The 14169-nt window shown below is 51.1% G+C and overlaps 1 protein-coding gene across 2 annotated transcripts; it reads left to right on the top strand.

Annotated features, from left to right (window-relative positions):
- Nucleotides 1–7404: 7404 nt before the first annotated feature.
- On the top strand, nucleotides 7405–13391 carry LOC112912512 (C-C chemokine receptor type 1-like). 2 transcript variants are annotated; one of them, XM_025989203.2, is made up of 2 exons: nucleotides 7405–7807; nucleotides 10962–13391. In XM_025989203.2, the coding sequence occupies exon 2, from the start codon at nucleotides 11025–11027 to the stop codon at nucleotides 12090–12092; it is 1068 nt and encodes a 355-aa protein (XP_025844988.1). In that variant the 5' UTR covers nucleotides 7405–7807; nucleotides 10962–11024; the 3' UTR covers nucleotides 12093–13391. The 2 variants fall into 2 exon arrangements, with proteins under 2 accessions (XP_025844988.1, XP_072577189.1); XM_072721088.1 differs by lacking the exon at nucleotides 7405–7807 and adding an exon at nucleotides 7822–8413.
- Nucleotides 13392–14169: the final 778 nt, after the last annotated feature.

Genomic DNA, 14169 nt, shown 5'->3' on the forward strand with positions numbered 1-14169 from the left:
TGAAGACGGGAGGGGAGGCCCCAGAGCTGGATGTGGAGGCCATGCTGGGGGGAGGGGCAGTCCCCTGATCAAGAGGTGGGGGGCACTCTGGTGGCACTTTGGGAAGGAAATGCTGCTACAGGACAAAGGAGGCAGGAAGTTGCTTCCCTTCATGGATCTTCCCCTTGGCCGCCCTCCGTGACCTTGAGGAGGCCTGGTCCACAAGGGCTGAAAGAACCGAAGATTCTCAAAGAAAAAACTTGAACGTGATCTCCAATGACAGGGAAACTGCCAGCTGGTGCTTGGGTGGGGGGGAGTCGGGGAGGGAAGCAAACACCAAAAATGAAGACCAGAAAACAGAACAAAATACCACCATCCCCTCCCCTGCAAAAACCCACAGAAGGGAAAGGAAGATGGGAGGGAGACCAGAAGTCCAGAAAAGGGAAGTATGAAGTGGGTACAAGAAGCCTGGCCCCAAGGCACAAGCTCCGGGCCATAGAACTTCCTTGCGCGTGCGTGTGTGTGTGTGTGTGTGTGTGTGTGTGTGTGTGAGAGAGAGACAGAGAGAGACAGAGAGACAGAGAGACAGACAGAGAGACATGGGCTGGACATGGCATTCCTCACCCCCCTAAAGGTCAGAGAGCCTGCTCAGCAACATGGGTCTGGGCTGCTGAGTGGTGGGTGGGTGCATCTGGAATGGGAAGGAACCCCCTGCAATTAGGGAACTGGGCCCCAGCTCCGTGTGCAAAGGGCAGACGTTCAAATAAAAGCTCACTTCTGCCCAGACTGAAGGTCTGTATGCACTCAGATGCAGAATTTCTCATCAGGTCCCTCTGCCCTCACAAATGGAAGACTAAAGGGGGGCAAACACCTCCCCTGGTACATTCAGGGCCGTCGTTGCCCTGCGGTGGGGAGCCGGCCAACGTTCCACATCAGCTCTCCTGCAGGGAACGATGGAAAAGCCACTGATGTAGGTTCCCTGGTGTGAGGACCCTCCCTGTGGCCCAGTTCAAGCTGCCAACTGACCGCCACTGAAAGCGCAGCAGCGTAGCCAGAGTCGGCTGTGGGCTTCGGGGACCCGTCAGGACCGTGTTTACTGAGTATATACCTTGTGCTCAATGCTGAATGTGCACCGTTTTATTCACACGCTCAGTGTGCGGCTCAGAAAAATAGTTACCTTGCCCTGGTTCACTAACCACTAACGAGTGGAGCCAGGAACTTGGAAGGCCTTCACTGTGTCGGTGTGCCCCGCACCAGCGGTGGGGCCTCAGGAACGCGGACGCCGCACAGTGTGACGCCACACCAAAGAGCTTTCATGTACGTGGATTATTACTACCTACTGTCGCAGAAATCAAAACCGAGAACTTAAAAACATTTTCAGTGATTCACTGAAAGTAGCAGTGATGAAACTGTTACCTAACAACATAAACCATACTTTTAGGAAAATAATTATATTTTCCCAGATGAAAAAAAATGTCATTGGGAAGAGTGGCCGGATCCCCACAGCTGCTTCTGCCCGGGTCGGTTGTGATTGCTGTCGCTGAATGAAGTTTAAGGGGGAAACCCAGCCACCCACAGATACATATCCGGAAAAGGGGAGACATTAGGGACGCCTCAGGTCGGGTGGGTTTGGGAGATCCCTAGGGGTCCTTGGGCCACATTTTGAGGACTGCCAGGCAGATAGATGGCAGTTGTACTTGGTACACAAGCCACGTGGTACAAAATAACATACAGTGAAAACTAAGGCCTCATCTCTCCCCTGGTCACCTGTTTCCCTCACCAGAGACCAGGAATATTAGCAGTTCACTGTGCTTCCTTCCAGAGACTTGGCACCTGCAGCATCCACACCTCCCCGCTGGCAGTCCCTCCAGCCTGGGGTGTGTTTTGTACCAACACAGAAGTTTGCACAATATGCCTTAACTAGTCCCCACAACACAGGGGACATCCTTGTAACCTTGTCTCCTGCCACACGTGTAAATCTTTGGAAGATAAATTCCTACAAGTGGAATTAGAACAAAAGATGCCCACGTTCCAATTCTGATAGACGTGGCCAAACAGCCCTCCATGGAGGAGGACCCAATTTCTACTCCCACCAGCAATGGGTAGGCATGATAGGCATGACTTTCCTCCTCAACCCCACCAACACAGCGTAAGGACCAGAGGCGGGGTCAGGACCCAGGGCGTCCCCACTAAGCCTCAGGCTGGGTCCCGGGAGTCGAGTCTATCTGGCAGCCCAGCTAGTGAGCTACTTCTGTGCGACAAGCAGTCACCCATTGTTGACCGAGCGTCTACACCCTGAGAGGCATCCTTCACCCATCTCCTGCCCCTGGCCACCTGACAGACTCCAGCTCATCTCTGTAGCCCAGACGAGGTGTGAATGTCTCTGCAGGATGTTTGGACTCCACCCACCTTCCTGTGCATCTCTTGAACCCTACACAGATATCCTGCTCAACCGTGACATTCTAGACGAGGGTGTCTTCACACCGTAATATGCAAACAAATCCCTGGGGGGATCTGGTGAAAACGCAGTTTCTCCCTGGGGGCCTCTAGTCTGCACTTCTGGATGTGTGTTCAGGTCTTGCCATCACACCCTAATCAGCAAGTGTCTGATTAGTCGAGTCTCAAACAGCAACGAGTCTCAAACTGCAGCATAAATGAGACGCACCAGAGGGCTTACAGCTTCCTGGGTCGAAACCCGGCTCCTGAAAACTCTGATTCAGCAGGTCCGGGATGGGGCTTGACAATCTTTCTTCTCAACCAGCTCCCACATGGTGCCGATGCTTCCAGCCCACAGACCTCCCCGCCAAGTTAGCACTAGTCCCAGGTCCTGCCTAACTCACCTGGGGCCCACAGCTGCCCAGGATCCGAGGGAGGCGGAGGGCACTGTAACGGGTGTGTGATGAATGAGGTGGGAGGGAATCCAGGGCCAGCCGGAGCCCACCATGGGGTTCAGCAAGAGGGGACACGTTCACACACCGCACTGCCTCCAGCTTAGATCTGAGGGATGGAGGGTATCGTCACCTTCTTCATTCCTCCCTGCCTCCTGACAGTGAGGTACCTCTCAGTTCTTGCGGGCGCTTAGCCCTGCGACCTGCTGTGGTCTGCTCAGCAGCTTCTGTAGCCGCGGCCACCCTCCCGTTGCTGGTTTGTTCTAAGCTCTCAAACCCTGCCCTCCAGCGTCTGCTTCCTGCCAAGCATCGCCCTGTGGCAGAAGAAGAGCAAGAAGGAGCTCTCCCTTGAGGGGCTGTCACCCAGGCACTGCCCTAGACGGCCAGGGAGGGGCTGCCCTGATCTTACTGGAGAGAAGCCACTTCTCTGGGGACTGTTTGTTTGTTTTTTTTTTTCAAAGAACTTGTCAGAGCTTCCTTCTTCCTATAAACTGACAAAAAGAAGAAGCAGCCCTGTCTTCTGTTAGATGTCACAGTGCCTGGAGGTGACGCCAGCAGCCCTCACTGGGCGGGGAGCAGAGGCTGGTCTGAGCATGTCAGAAAGATGGGTGGCGTGGCACCGTAGCGCCCCACACTGCCCACGGGTTACTGTGGCCCCTCCCGCAGGGCCATCATTCCTGCAGGAGGGTCCCAGGCTGGATGCTGGCATGGTTCCCTCCTACCGCCGTCAATTTTGTGGGTGTGTGTGCGGGACTATGACAATGGCCCATGGATTTAAGATGATGGCCAGCAAGGGCAGGAGGAGGCTGACGGTCTGGGGAAAGCACATACCCACAGTCCCGCTGGGGCTGGGGAACCAGTGGTGCTGAGTGGCAGGAGGGAGGAAAGATGGAAGTGGGGTCAGAAGCTGGGGTGCCAGGAACCGAAGGTGTGATAGTGAGATCCGGGATTTAGGATCCCAGGGTGAGCAGCTGAGGGACATGGAAGACATAACTGTGGGGGATGGCCAGAGGGCTGCAGGACACCTGCACTTTGGTGGAGGATAACATATGGTTTCCAGGCCCTCCTGTCCTGGAGCACCCAGCCTCCTATAGTGTGACCCGATGGCTCTAGCTAAAATGATGCATCCCATCTCCTGACTCCTTGGTTGCAGCTGGGCTCTGTGACTTGCTTTCACTGACTGAATGCAGCTGAGGCGACATTAGGCGACCTCTGACACAATGCCTGAAGACACTGTGATCTCTGCTTATGTCCAGGACTCCCTCCACCCCTCCCCACCCCAAAGGCAATGAAGCTGGTGGGGCCAGCTCGAGGACAGGAGGCCACGTGGAATACTGGGGCACCCCAGTCAAGCCCCAGCCCCTTTGCCAGATAGGGACACCCATGCAACCCACAGATTTATACCATGATGTCATTGTGATATTGAGCCCCTAAGTGTGAGGGTGTCAGGCTGTAGACAGAGACGTGTAGATTGTGAAATCATTTAGAATGATTACAAGAGAATATTAGAGACTAATAACAAACCAGAGATAAGATCTAGGTTTGTGAGAAAAGAATAGTTTCTATTCTTTTTAATTTTTTTTGAGCTACTTTGAGTGGACTGCCTTGCTGTTCATTGTCAAAAGTATCCAACATACACAATTAAGTGTAAATAAAGGGACCTCCACCCCCTCCCTCACCCCCAGGAAAAACTTAAAACTCTCAGAGCTCCAGCATCTGCCCCTCTTAGATGACTTCCTGCTGCAGAAAGGGAAGGCTTCAAGGAGGAAGTGGCCTCTTGAATGGTCTAGGCAGTTTGAGAAGGGTCATGGATGTGCTCAACCCCCTCAGTGACACCAGGACATGACCCAGCACAATAGGGCAGCCAAGCAGACCAGAGGGGAGAAAAGATGCTGGACTTATTTCCTCTGGTTTGCCAGGCTGGGTTTGTAGCATGCTGGAATGTGAGAGACAGATGGAGACTAAGGAGGAGAACTGCCACCTGGGAAGAAGAAATGTGGAGGGGGAGGGTGGTAGAAAGAGAGGCTAGGAAAGGAAATGAGACAAGGTGGAAGGGTCAGGTGGGGATGAAATGCAGTGGTGTGGAAGAGGCAAGGGTAGGCTGCTGCCTAGGAGCCACCCATGTCTCCCAAAGACCCTTTTGTCCACCTGTGGGCTACTCATCAGTCCGGCTTTGGTGTCCCGAAAGTGGCCTAGGGTCAGAAGCAACCTCTTTTGTCAAGTAGCCAGACATTGTGGCCTGAAATGGGCAGCGGAGAGAGCTCCATTGTCATGGCACTGCCATCCTCCTGGAAATTTATTTACAGTATAGCACTTGAACCCGAAGGGTGAGCCTCAGTGAGAACCAGGCTCCACGCAGTCAAGGAGTCTGGCCTTGCCCTGTCTTGGCCAAACAGAGCATAAGATCTCTGGGATGTTGAGGTTGAGACAGGAAAGGAGCAGCAGAAATGGCTGAGTCAATATTAGATGTCATGGGTGAAACACAAAATGAAAGTGTGCAAGATGAAAGAGGCTCGGCAGGCTAGGTGAGGGGTTGACACAAATTAAGGGGGTGCCGAATGAAGGAATCAGAGGCCAGGGCAAAGTCAAGGTTAGAATCTTGTGGTGTGCACCTTGCTGATTCTTCCATCCATCTCCACTACATCTATGGCTACAGCCACTGCCTGGAATGCCCAGCCCTGTGCGCTGGTGGAGAAGAATGTCCTGGGGAGGATACTCAGTGACACAAGCCATCGAGAAGCAGCCCTCACTCAGTGCTGGGCAGGTAGCGATTTGCTAGATACACGAGAGGTCTTCTCACCCCTGACCCCCCCCCCCCCCAGTGGGAGGCTCCCTGAGCTCCCCAGGAGGCCCTTCTATAATGCTCCCCTCATGGTCACATTCCTTTCCCTGGCCCATTTTCCCCACCCCTGCAGGGCTTCCTGGGATTCCCCTGCAAATGCACTACTTGCATCTGCATTCCGTTCCAGGGTTTGCACCTAAAAGGGAACCCTAAGTTAAAACAGAGCATTGATGGGGTAGCCCAGGTGGCACAGTGGTTTAGCACTGCCTTCAGTCCAGGCTGTGATCCTGGAGACCCGGGATCAAGCCCCGCGTTGGCCTCCCTGCATGGAGCCTGCTTCTCCCTCTGCCTGTGTCTCTGCTTCTCTCTCTCTCTCTCTCTTTCATGAATAAATAAATAAAAATCTAAAAAAAAAAAAAAAAAAACAGAACATCAGTAATATCCAAAGCAATCCCAAGCACTCCACCAAATCATTTATTCAGATGCCTGTATATATCTTCATTCAATCCTTTATAAAGTCAACCTAATTAGCCTCGTTTTTACAGAAGAGGAAAGAGACGATCAAAGCATAAAGATTGCAGCCAAAGTTTCCAAGAGGTAGACCCCAGGATGTGATACAGGACTGTCTGACTTGCCAGGCCCATCACAGTGCTCCCGCATGCCCTGCTCTCCACACAAAGGCAGCAACTTCTTAGGCCCGTATCCCTCTTTGTCAGTCTGGTCGCCTTTTGCATCCCTCCACCCCCATCTCTCTGGACAGGCTGCCAAAGAGGGGAGACCCGACCCCAGAAGACTCACGGAATGTTCCTTTGAAGATCTTGCCTCAAGTCTTCACTATACAGAGGAGGAAACAGCCTTGAAGGGGCAAGTGACATTTTCAAAGCACCCTGCATTCCTTTCTGAAATGGTGCTTTGCACCATCTGTGAGGAAGGCTAGTGGGGTCCCGTGTTAAGGAAAAGGAGTAGAACCTGAGGGGGACGCAAGCACAGGAGCAGAGTAGGTGTTGACTGTGGGGAGACTTGCAGGAAGCATCCTTCACCAGACACTTTACCTTGGGCCAGGTGCTCCGTGACACTCTTCACCTACGAGCTGACCGTGTACACCTGCTCCGAGCGAGTGTTCAGTCATCTCATCTGATGGCGTGAGAAGCCAAGACTTCTCAAGGCACATTTGTCTGCCCTTGTCTCAAGGAGAGAGCTGAGACTTGGCCATGGCCAAGTTGGACTCTTGCAGAAAACAGGAACGTGAGATCAGAAAGGAATGGCCAGGGGATCCCTGGGTGGCGCAGCGGTTTAGCGCCTGCCTTTGGCCCAGGGCGTGATCCTGGAGATCCGGGATCGAGTCCCACGTCAGGCTCCCGGTGCATGGAGCCTGCTTCTCCCTCTGCCTGTGTCTCTCTCTGCCTCTCTCTCTGTGTGTGTGACTATGATAAATAAATAAAAATTAAAAAAAAAAAAAAAGAAAGGAATGGCCAAAATCCAACCCAGAGACTTGGATTCACTCCAGGCCGAGGTTCCTTGAGGTGAAACTGTTCAGTGGGGTTTGATGAGGTAGAAAATGGGGAACAGAGAGGGACAGCAAGTGGTCAGAGGTGAAGGACATAGGGGGCACCAGAGAGAAGCTGCTGCCTCTCTCGGGCTCTCTGCCAGTTCATTTTGAGGAACAGGATCCAGGTTCTGGTTTAAATCCTTCCATTTGTGAGCTTTAAGAAAAAAAAAAAGGGCCACTCACTGACCACAAGACCTCTATGCCCTGCCCTCCCTCAACCCCCAAAACACACGTAAGCTCAGCCTTTGATTGCTTCACAAATTCTGGGAACACCTCACACCATCTCTCCCCCACTCAACTCCACCCAACCCCACCCTCCCCAGTCCCCTTAAGGCAGAGCTCCCCAGGGAGGAGCACAGCTGAGAGCGAACCCAGCCTCGAGGAACTGCCGCTGGCGGGTATCGTGGCCATTCACGGACACCCAACCATACAAAAAAGAAGAACTTTGTCCCTTTCTTGTCATTCTGAGACTGCAAACCCTGGAGTCCGAAATCATCACACAGGAAGCTGAGGACTTCCTGCTCAATCAGGACGTTGAACCTTGATTTCATGAAGATTCTACAAGCTCCAGAAATAGAGACTTCGTGGACAAAATCCTTAGAGATCAGAGTAAGTGTCACTTGTCTTTCCTGTCTTGTCAGTGACAGCTGAGGGCAATCTCGTTTGAAGACATGTGTGTCGCCAGGCGGAACTGCGGGCCTCATATTGAGGGCATTATTTACCTGTCTCCTCAAAGGTGAAGAATTCTTTGAGGGCCAAGCAAATGTCTAAGTAGCCCATTGATGCATCTATAAGGTGATTAATTGTATAGCAATGCTGACAATGGGTGAATTTATAAGACTAGGTGCTCAGATAGTAAAATAAGGTGGGGTTTTTTTTTTTTTTTTTTTTTTTGCTAAAAAAAGGGAAGCTTTCCTGAAAGATTGGTTGTTAGCAACTGATTGAGAAAAATCAACCTTTCTAAAGTCAGTTAAGAAACAAGAGGCTCTCTGTGAAAAATGATTCAAGAGGAAATCACTTGCCAAATTGCCCTACAAAAACAAAAACCAAACATGGTGTATGAAGAAATTGTAGCAAAAGGGAAATACGAATTAGAAAAAAAAAAAACAAAAAAACATTGCAGATGCCAGGATGATTTGATGGTGGACCAATCTCTTGAGAAGGCTAGAGCCAAGGAGCCTCACAATCAGGACTGCTGATCTGTCCTTGGAGAAGGTAGGATTTTACCCTCCTGCAGGCAGGGCGAGGTCTTCTTGGGATGCATCCATTCTGTTCTAACAAAGAGGCAGGGCAGAATTTGTTCTGAAGATGGAGGGGCGTGGGGGCTACTTGGAGGTATCTACTTCACCTGTTCCTCCATAAAATGTGGAGTGCCCCAGATTCTCAGAGTTAGAACCTCTCAGAAGTTTGCATAGCTTGTCAGCAGGCTGTGTACCACTCACTGACCCTTGAGTCTCCACTCTAACGGGACAATCTGGGCTATTCAGCTGTGGGGAGGGAAGTGCCAGTGAATGTTTAACAACTGGCTCTACACACACACACACACACACACACACACACACACCTGATTTCTAGTGTGTGTGGATTTCTATGGTGTAAACATCCCCACTATGATTGATTTCAAGCTACCGACCCCCCGAATGCAGAGTTGGGGAAAGATGCACACGATTGGTTTTTATGAGCCAGTATAAATCAGCCCCTGCACACCACCAGGCGTAGGTGTCTCATCATCGGACTGCCCTTTCTTGGCTCAAAGACTTCACCAACTCCCGGTTTGGAGGATGCTGGCACTGCAAGGTTCCGGGCTCCAGGCTCCCAAAGGCCTTGGGGCAGACTTTGCAGCAGACTCCAGTGGGGCTAGATGGCAACAGGGTCCTTGTGTCTTCCTCCACTGCCCCACACCAGGTCATCCCTCTCCTAGAGCTGTTGTGGGGTGCCTGGCAAGTTGGGAGAACAGTAAATGGAGTTGGAGGTGGGGGGCGGGGAGAGGGCTGGTGAAGGCGATCCTCTGTTCAAATGGCAAGAGCAATGCTGACTTAGCCTTTGCCAGAATTCTCCAGAAACTGGGCTCATGAGCTCGTGGGTCTTGCACCAGTTGCTCTCTGTGCTTCCAAGCTGCTTGTAGCTTCTGCTGTAGACCTGCCAGCCCACCCAAAAGTGCTGTCTCCCAAACCGACCTGTCAGCCCTGGAGGGCTGGTGAGGAACAGACAAGTTCAGAGCTGGAGGCGTCAGACACAGGGATGGATTTGACTGGAAACGACAGTCCCCCAGGCAGGGTGTATGACACTGACCAGCCCCCCCACCACCACCAATGTGCTTAATGTTCTAATGGCCACTGCAGAAATGTGAATTGTGTAAGAAGGAAACATTCATTAAGCAATTGAGAAGAAAGAGTGCTAGAGACTCCAGATTCTGGATGGGAATGATGATGTAGGAACCAGCTACCTTACTGATCAGTCTTTATGTCAAATCAACTCAAACTGGTGGCTACTGAAAATTTCAAAGTGCACTTCACGTGGAAGGGACTGTCACCGTCCCCCACTGTCAAGCAGAATTCATCTGCCAGATTAACTATGAAGAAAAATGGTGGGGGACTTGGGGAGCAGGGTACATCAACCAGAATAGGACTGGAGCCTGGGACTGGCCTCAGGGAAGGGTCAGTGCAGGGAAGGAGGAGCCCTAATATTTACTGAGGACCCGCTAAGTACAAGGGGGTGGCTTTTCTCATACACGATAGTAGCCATGCAAGATGTTACTTTCCCACATGACAGATGAGGAAATGAGGCTCAGAGAAGTAGATTAACTTACTCAAAGTCACATAGCTGGTAGGTTACACAAAAACCCATGGTCCCTTTGGGGAGGTGTCTTTAGAAGTGGAAAGGAGCACTGAAAATCAGGAGCTGGGGAAGTCCTACAAAGGCAAGCTATCTAGTGGTTCTTCTTGTTTTTCTTTGTTTCAAGGCAACCTTGGGTAAAAATATCTAAGATATTCAAGCTGACCCAGTCTGGTGCCCTCAGGGTCCTCATCTACTAAGGAATGGGGCTGGCCTTTAGAATATCACTGTGGCAGCACTATGGGTCTTTGGGGTAGGATAATGTTTGTATTACAGGACATCCTTGGCCCTGCCTACTCAATGACCAGATAGTAGCATCCCCTAGTCTCTGTGGCAACTAAAACAAACAAACAAACAAACAAAACCCGCATATTTTCCTGTGCCCCCACCATGCTACATCATTCCTGCCTGAGAATCTTTTTAGTCTCCGTAGCCATGAAGACCCATTTGTATGTTTGGGGCTTGAGAGCTTCCTCCTGGGGACCCCCCAATGCAAATCCATTGCTCCATGAAAGCAACTCCAGCTCTCATTCTCATAGATACCTTACCACTTCGAACTCCTCCATCATCACCTCAAGACTGAGGAACAGTGGCACCCCCTCTGTGGGAGTGGGGGAGAGTTGTCTAGCACTTAGTCCAATGCCAAGACCTCGGGCAGCGCTGCTTCAGAGCAGTGTGGTGAGATCTCCCTCTGTCTGTGCTCTCCAGCCATGGACTTGTCCTTCACGACCCTGAGTGCCCAAGTAATTGGATTAACAATGGGTGGGCTCCTCCGTTTACCGCCTACGCCCTCTGTTAGATTCCAGGTTCCCCGAAAGGCGGAGAGGACTTGGATCCCCCTCGCTCTAGGGCCTGATACGCAGTAGGTACTCAGTAATCAGTTGTCAGGTGGTCGAAGACCTATAATCACTAACATTGTTGTCCACAGCCCACTGCCTTTCCCAGCAGAGCAAACAGACACCGTTTGCCTTGACTCGTGCAAGAAGCCAGGATGGAAACCACAGCCCCCAGCAGGGACTATGACCAGTCGACAATGTATGACTATGAGGGCATAACCCCATGCCAGAAGGGAGAGGTACGGGCCTTTGGAGCTCAGCTGCTGCCCCCCTTGTATTCCCTGGTGTTCATCATTGGCCTGGTCGGCAACATCCTGGTGCTCCTGGTCCTCATGCAATACAGGAGGCTCAAGAGCATGACCAGCATCTACCTTCTCAACCTGGCCATGTCGGATCTGCTCTTCCTCTTCACGCTGCCCTTTTGGATTGACTACAAGCTAAAGGATGACTGGATTTTCAGCGATGGCACCTGTAAGTTGCTCTCGGGGCTTTATTACACAGGCTTATACAGCGAGATCCTTTTCATCATCCTGCTGACCGTCGACAGGTACCTGGCCATCGTCCACGCTGTGTTTGCCCTGCGGGTTCGGACTGTCATCTTTGGTATTATCAGCAGCATTGGTGCCTGGGTCCTGGCCCTCTTGGCCTCCATCCCAGGCTTCTACTTTTCTAAGACCCAGCGAGAACTCTCCCACACTACCTGCAGCCTCCACTTCCCTTATGAAAACCTAAAAGCCTGGAAACAGTTCCAGGCTCTGAAACTGAACTTACTGGGGCTGGTTTTGCCTCTGTTGATCATGATTATCTGCTACACAGCAATCATACAGATTCTGCTCAAGCGACCCAACGAGAAGAAGGCCAAAGCCGTCCGGCTCATTTTTGTCATCATGATCGTCTTCTTTCTCTTTTGGACTCCCTACAACCTGACCATGTTGGTCTCTGCTTTCCAAGACAGCCTGTTCACCGATGAGTGTAGGCAGAGCAAACAGCTGGACCTGGCGATGCAGGTGACTGAGGTGATCGCCTACACGCACTGCTGCGTTAACCCTGTCATCTATGCCTTCGTCGGGGAGAGGTTCCGCAGGTACCTGCGCCAGCTGTTCCACAGGCTGGTGGCCAGGCATCTGGCTAAAAGGTTCCCCTTCCTCTCCACGGACAGACTCGAGAGGGCCAGCTCCATGTCTCCCTCCACGGCGGAGCATGAGCTTTCTGCTGGGTTCTGACTGGGGCCCAGCAAGGGTGACCCGCCAGTCACTCTGACCCAAGCTGAGGCAGGCTGGGTCTCCCCACCAGGTTCAGACACCTGGCACAGCATGGAATTGCAGCCATGTGGGGGTGAGGGAGTTTAAGGGCAGTCTAGACGAAATCACCTCTGGAGCTTGCATCCTCTCCAAGAACTCCTCCCTGGTAGGAAGAAGGGGAGTGAGCGAAATGGAACATTCCAGAAGACTAGGAGGGTGGGTGCAGGGGAAAAGCTTGGGCCCCAACAGGATTTCAGATTTGTGATCATTAACATTTGTAAACAAAGCCACTGAGCACCCCTGCCCACATCCCTGTCCCTACCATCAGTGAACTTGGAGTCAGTGATTTCCTACTGACTCTACTCTGAGCAAGGAGTCAAACAGGAACCAGCAGCCTCCTCCCCACCCTCACCTACCCCCACTCCACCCCCACTGCAGGGTTTAGACCCTTGGAAACCCTGAGAAACAACTCAAGCCCCAGTGGGAAATAGGATTGGGGAACTGTCCTTGGCAGTGGAACTGAGAAAGCCCTTGGCGAGAATTGTTACATTTGCAAAAATCAAACAATTCAGGTGGTGGACTAGTCACGGATCACACGCATACTATGCTTTACTTCTTGAAATCGCCACAGAGGGGAGGGACTCATTATTTCCAGTTTCTTCTTTCTGAATATTTTCCAGAATCTCCCTTCCTTGTAAGTTGGATGATGTGGGAGTACATTCTGATGGCTTTATTGCAGAAATTAATATCAGGCTCTGCTTCCCCACCCAAGCCTTCTGGTTTTACAGGTCAGAGTTCTGGCTGCCACCTGGGACACAGCCACAGAAAAATGACCTGGTGTGCAGCTAACAGTGTTTGAGGCTGAGAGGGAGGAGGGTGAGGAGGGGACTCACGTTGATGTGGAAGGTTGAGAGGATCCTAAACTCAAAGGAACATATTTCCCCTAAATGTCCTTAACACTTGATCTCTCACCAGGGACCTCCTGGTCATCACAAATTTCTTCCCTTTTCCCTAGGATGTGTATTTCTTTAAAAAGAATTTTCCCAATAACAAAAACAGCTTAAAAACACAAAGGGAAAAAAGAGAACACCAAAATCACCCAATTCTCACTACCCAAAGACAACTTCCGTGCACTCTTGGATGTCTTTTCTTTTAGCTTGGTGTCTTTCCTGTGTGTATTTACGATGACGACAAAGATGGACTTCAACTGTACTCTTGTTGTTTTTAAGTAGAAGTATGTTGGGGTCACTTTCCTAGGTGAATAAATCCTGTTAAAACGTTGTTTCTGAAGGCTGCGCTGAATTCCACAGCAGGGCTATATCCTAATTTATCCCACCCATTTCCCCACTATTGCTTGCACAAATCGATTCCATCTGGAAGTGACCAGTGTTGACTGACTGAGGATCTGCTTCCTTCAAAGCGAGTTCTCTGAGCCCGGGGAGGCACACAGGCATAGGGATGTTGGGAGACCCCAGGCAGGATGGATGGGGCTGCCCTGGAGCCTGTGGTGCTGGGCAGCAAAGGGGAGGAAGGGATCCATCAGTCAGGAAGTACCCTTAGTGAGTGGCTGTCCCATCTTATAACACAGTGACATCATTGGGCTGGCTGCTCTTTTTTCGGATCTTAGAGTTATGCTTTTATCAAGCCACCCTCCCCTGCAGTCAGAGACCCACTATGTGCCCAGGCTTTTTTTTTTTTTTTTTTTTTTGTATAAAGAGGCCCGTACCATGATAGTTTGGGAAATTTTTGTCTGGAGAGGAGGCGGTCACACTGCACTGGGCTTATGTTTCCACATACAAAATGTGAACAAACCCATGCCTTGAGAGTCAAGGCGGGTGGGGAGTCAGCTTTCTACTTGTAAACCTGCCAGTTTGTCTCTGTAGGGTGGAGAGGAGAAGTCATGACGGAATGAAGAAACATTTGTCTACCATTTTGGTAAATTAAGACTGCATCATGAAACAGGATTTGACCCATGAAACTATCCTAATGAGAAAGGTTGTCGTGATAACCTCCTCCAGGTCCATTTATGAAATAATGCTTATGTTTTAACTGGTCACAA

This window comes from Vulpes vulpes, chromosome 9 (genome assembly GCF_048418805.1).
Source record: "Vulpes vulpes isolate BD-2025 chromosome 9, VulVul3, whole genome shotgun sequence".
NCBI lineage: Eukaryota > Metazoa > Chordata > Mammalia > Carnivora > Canidae > Vulpes > Vulpes vulpes.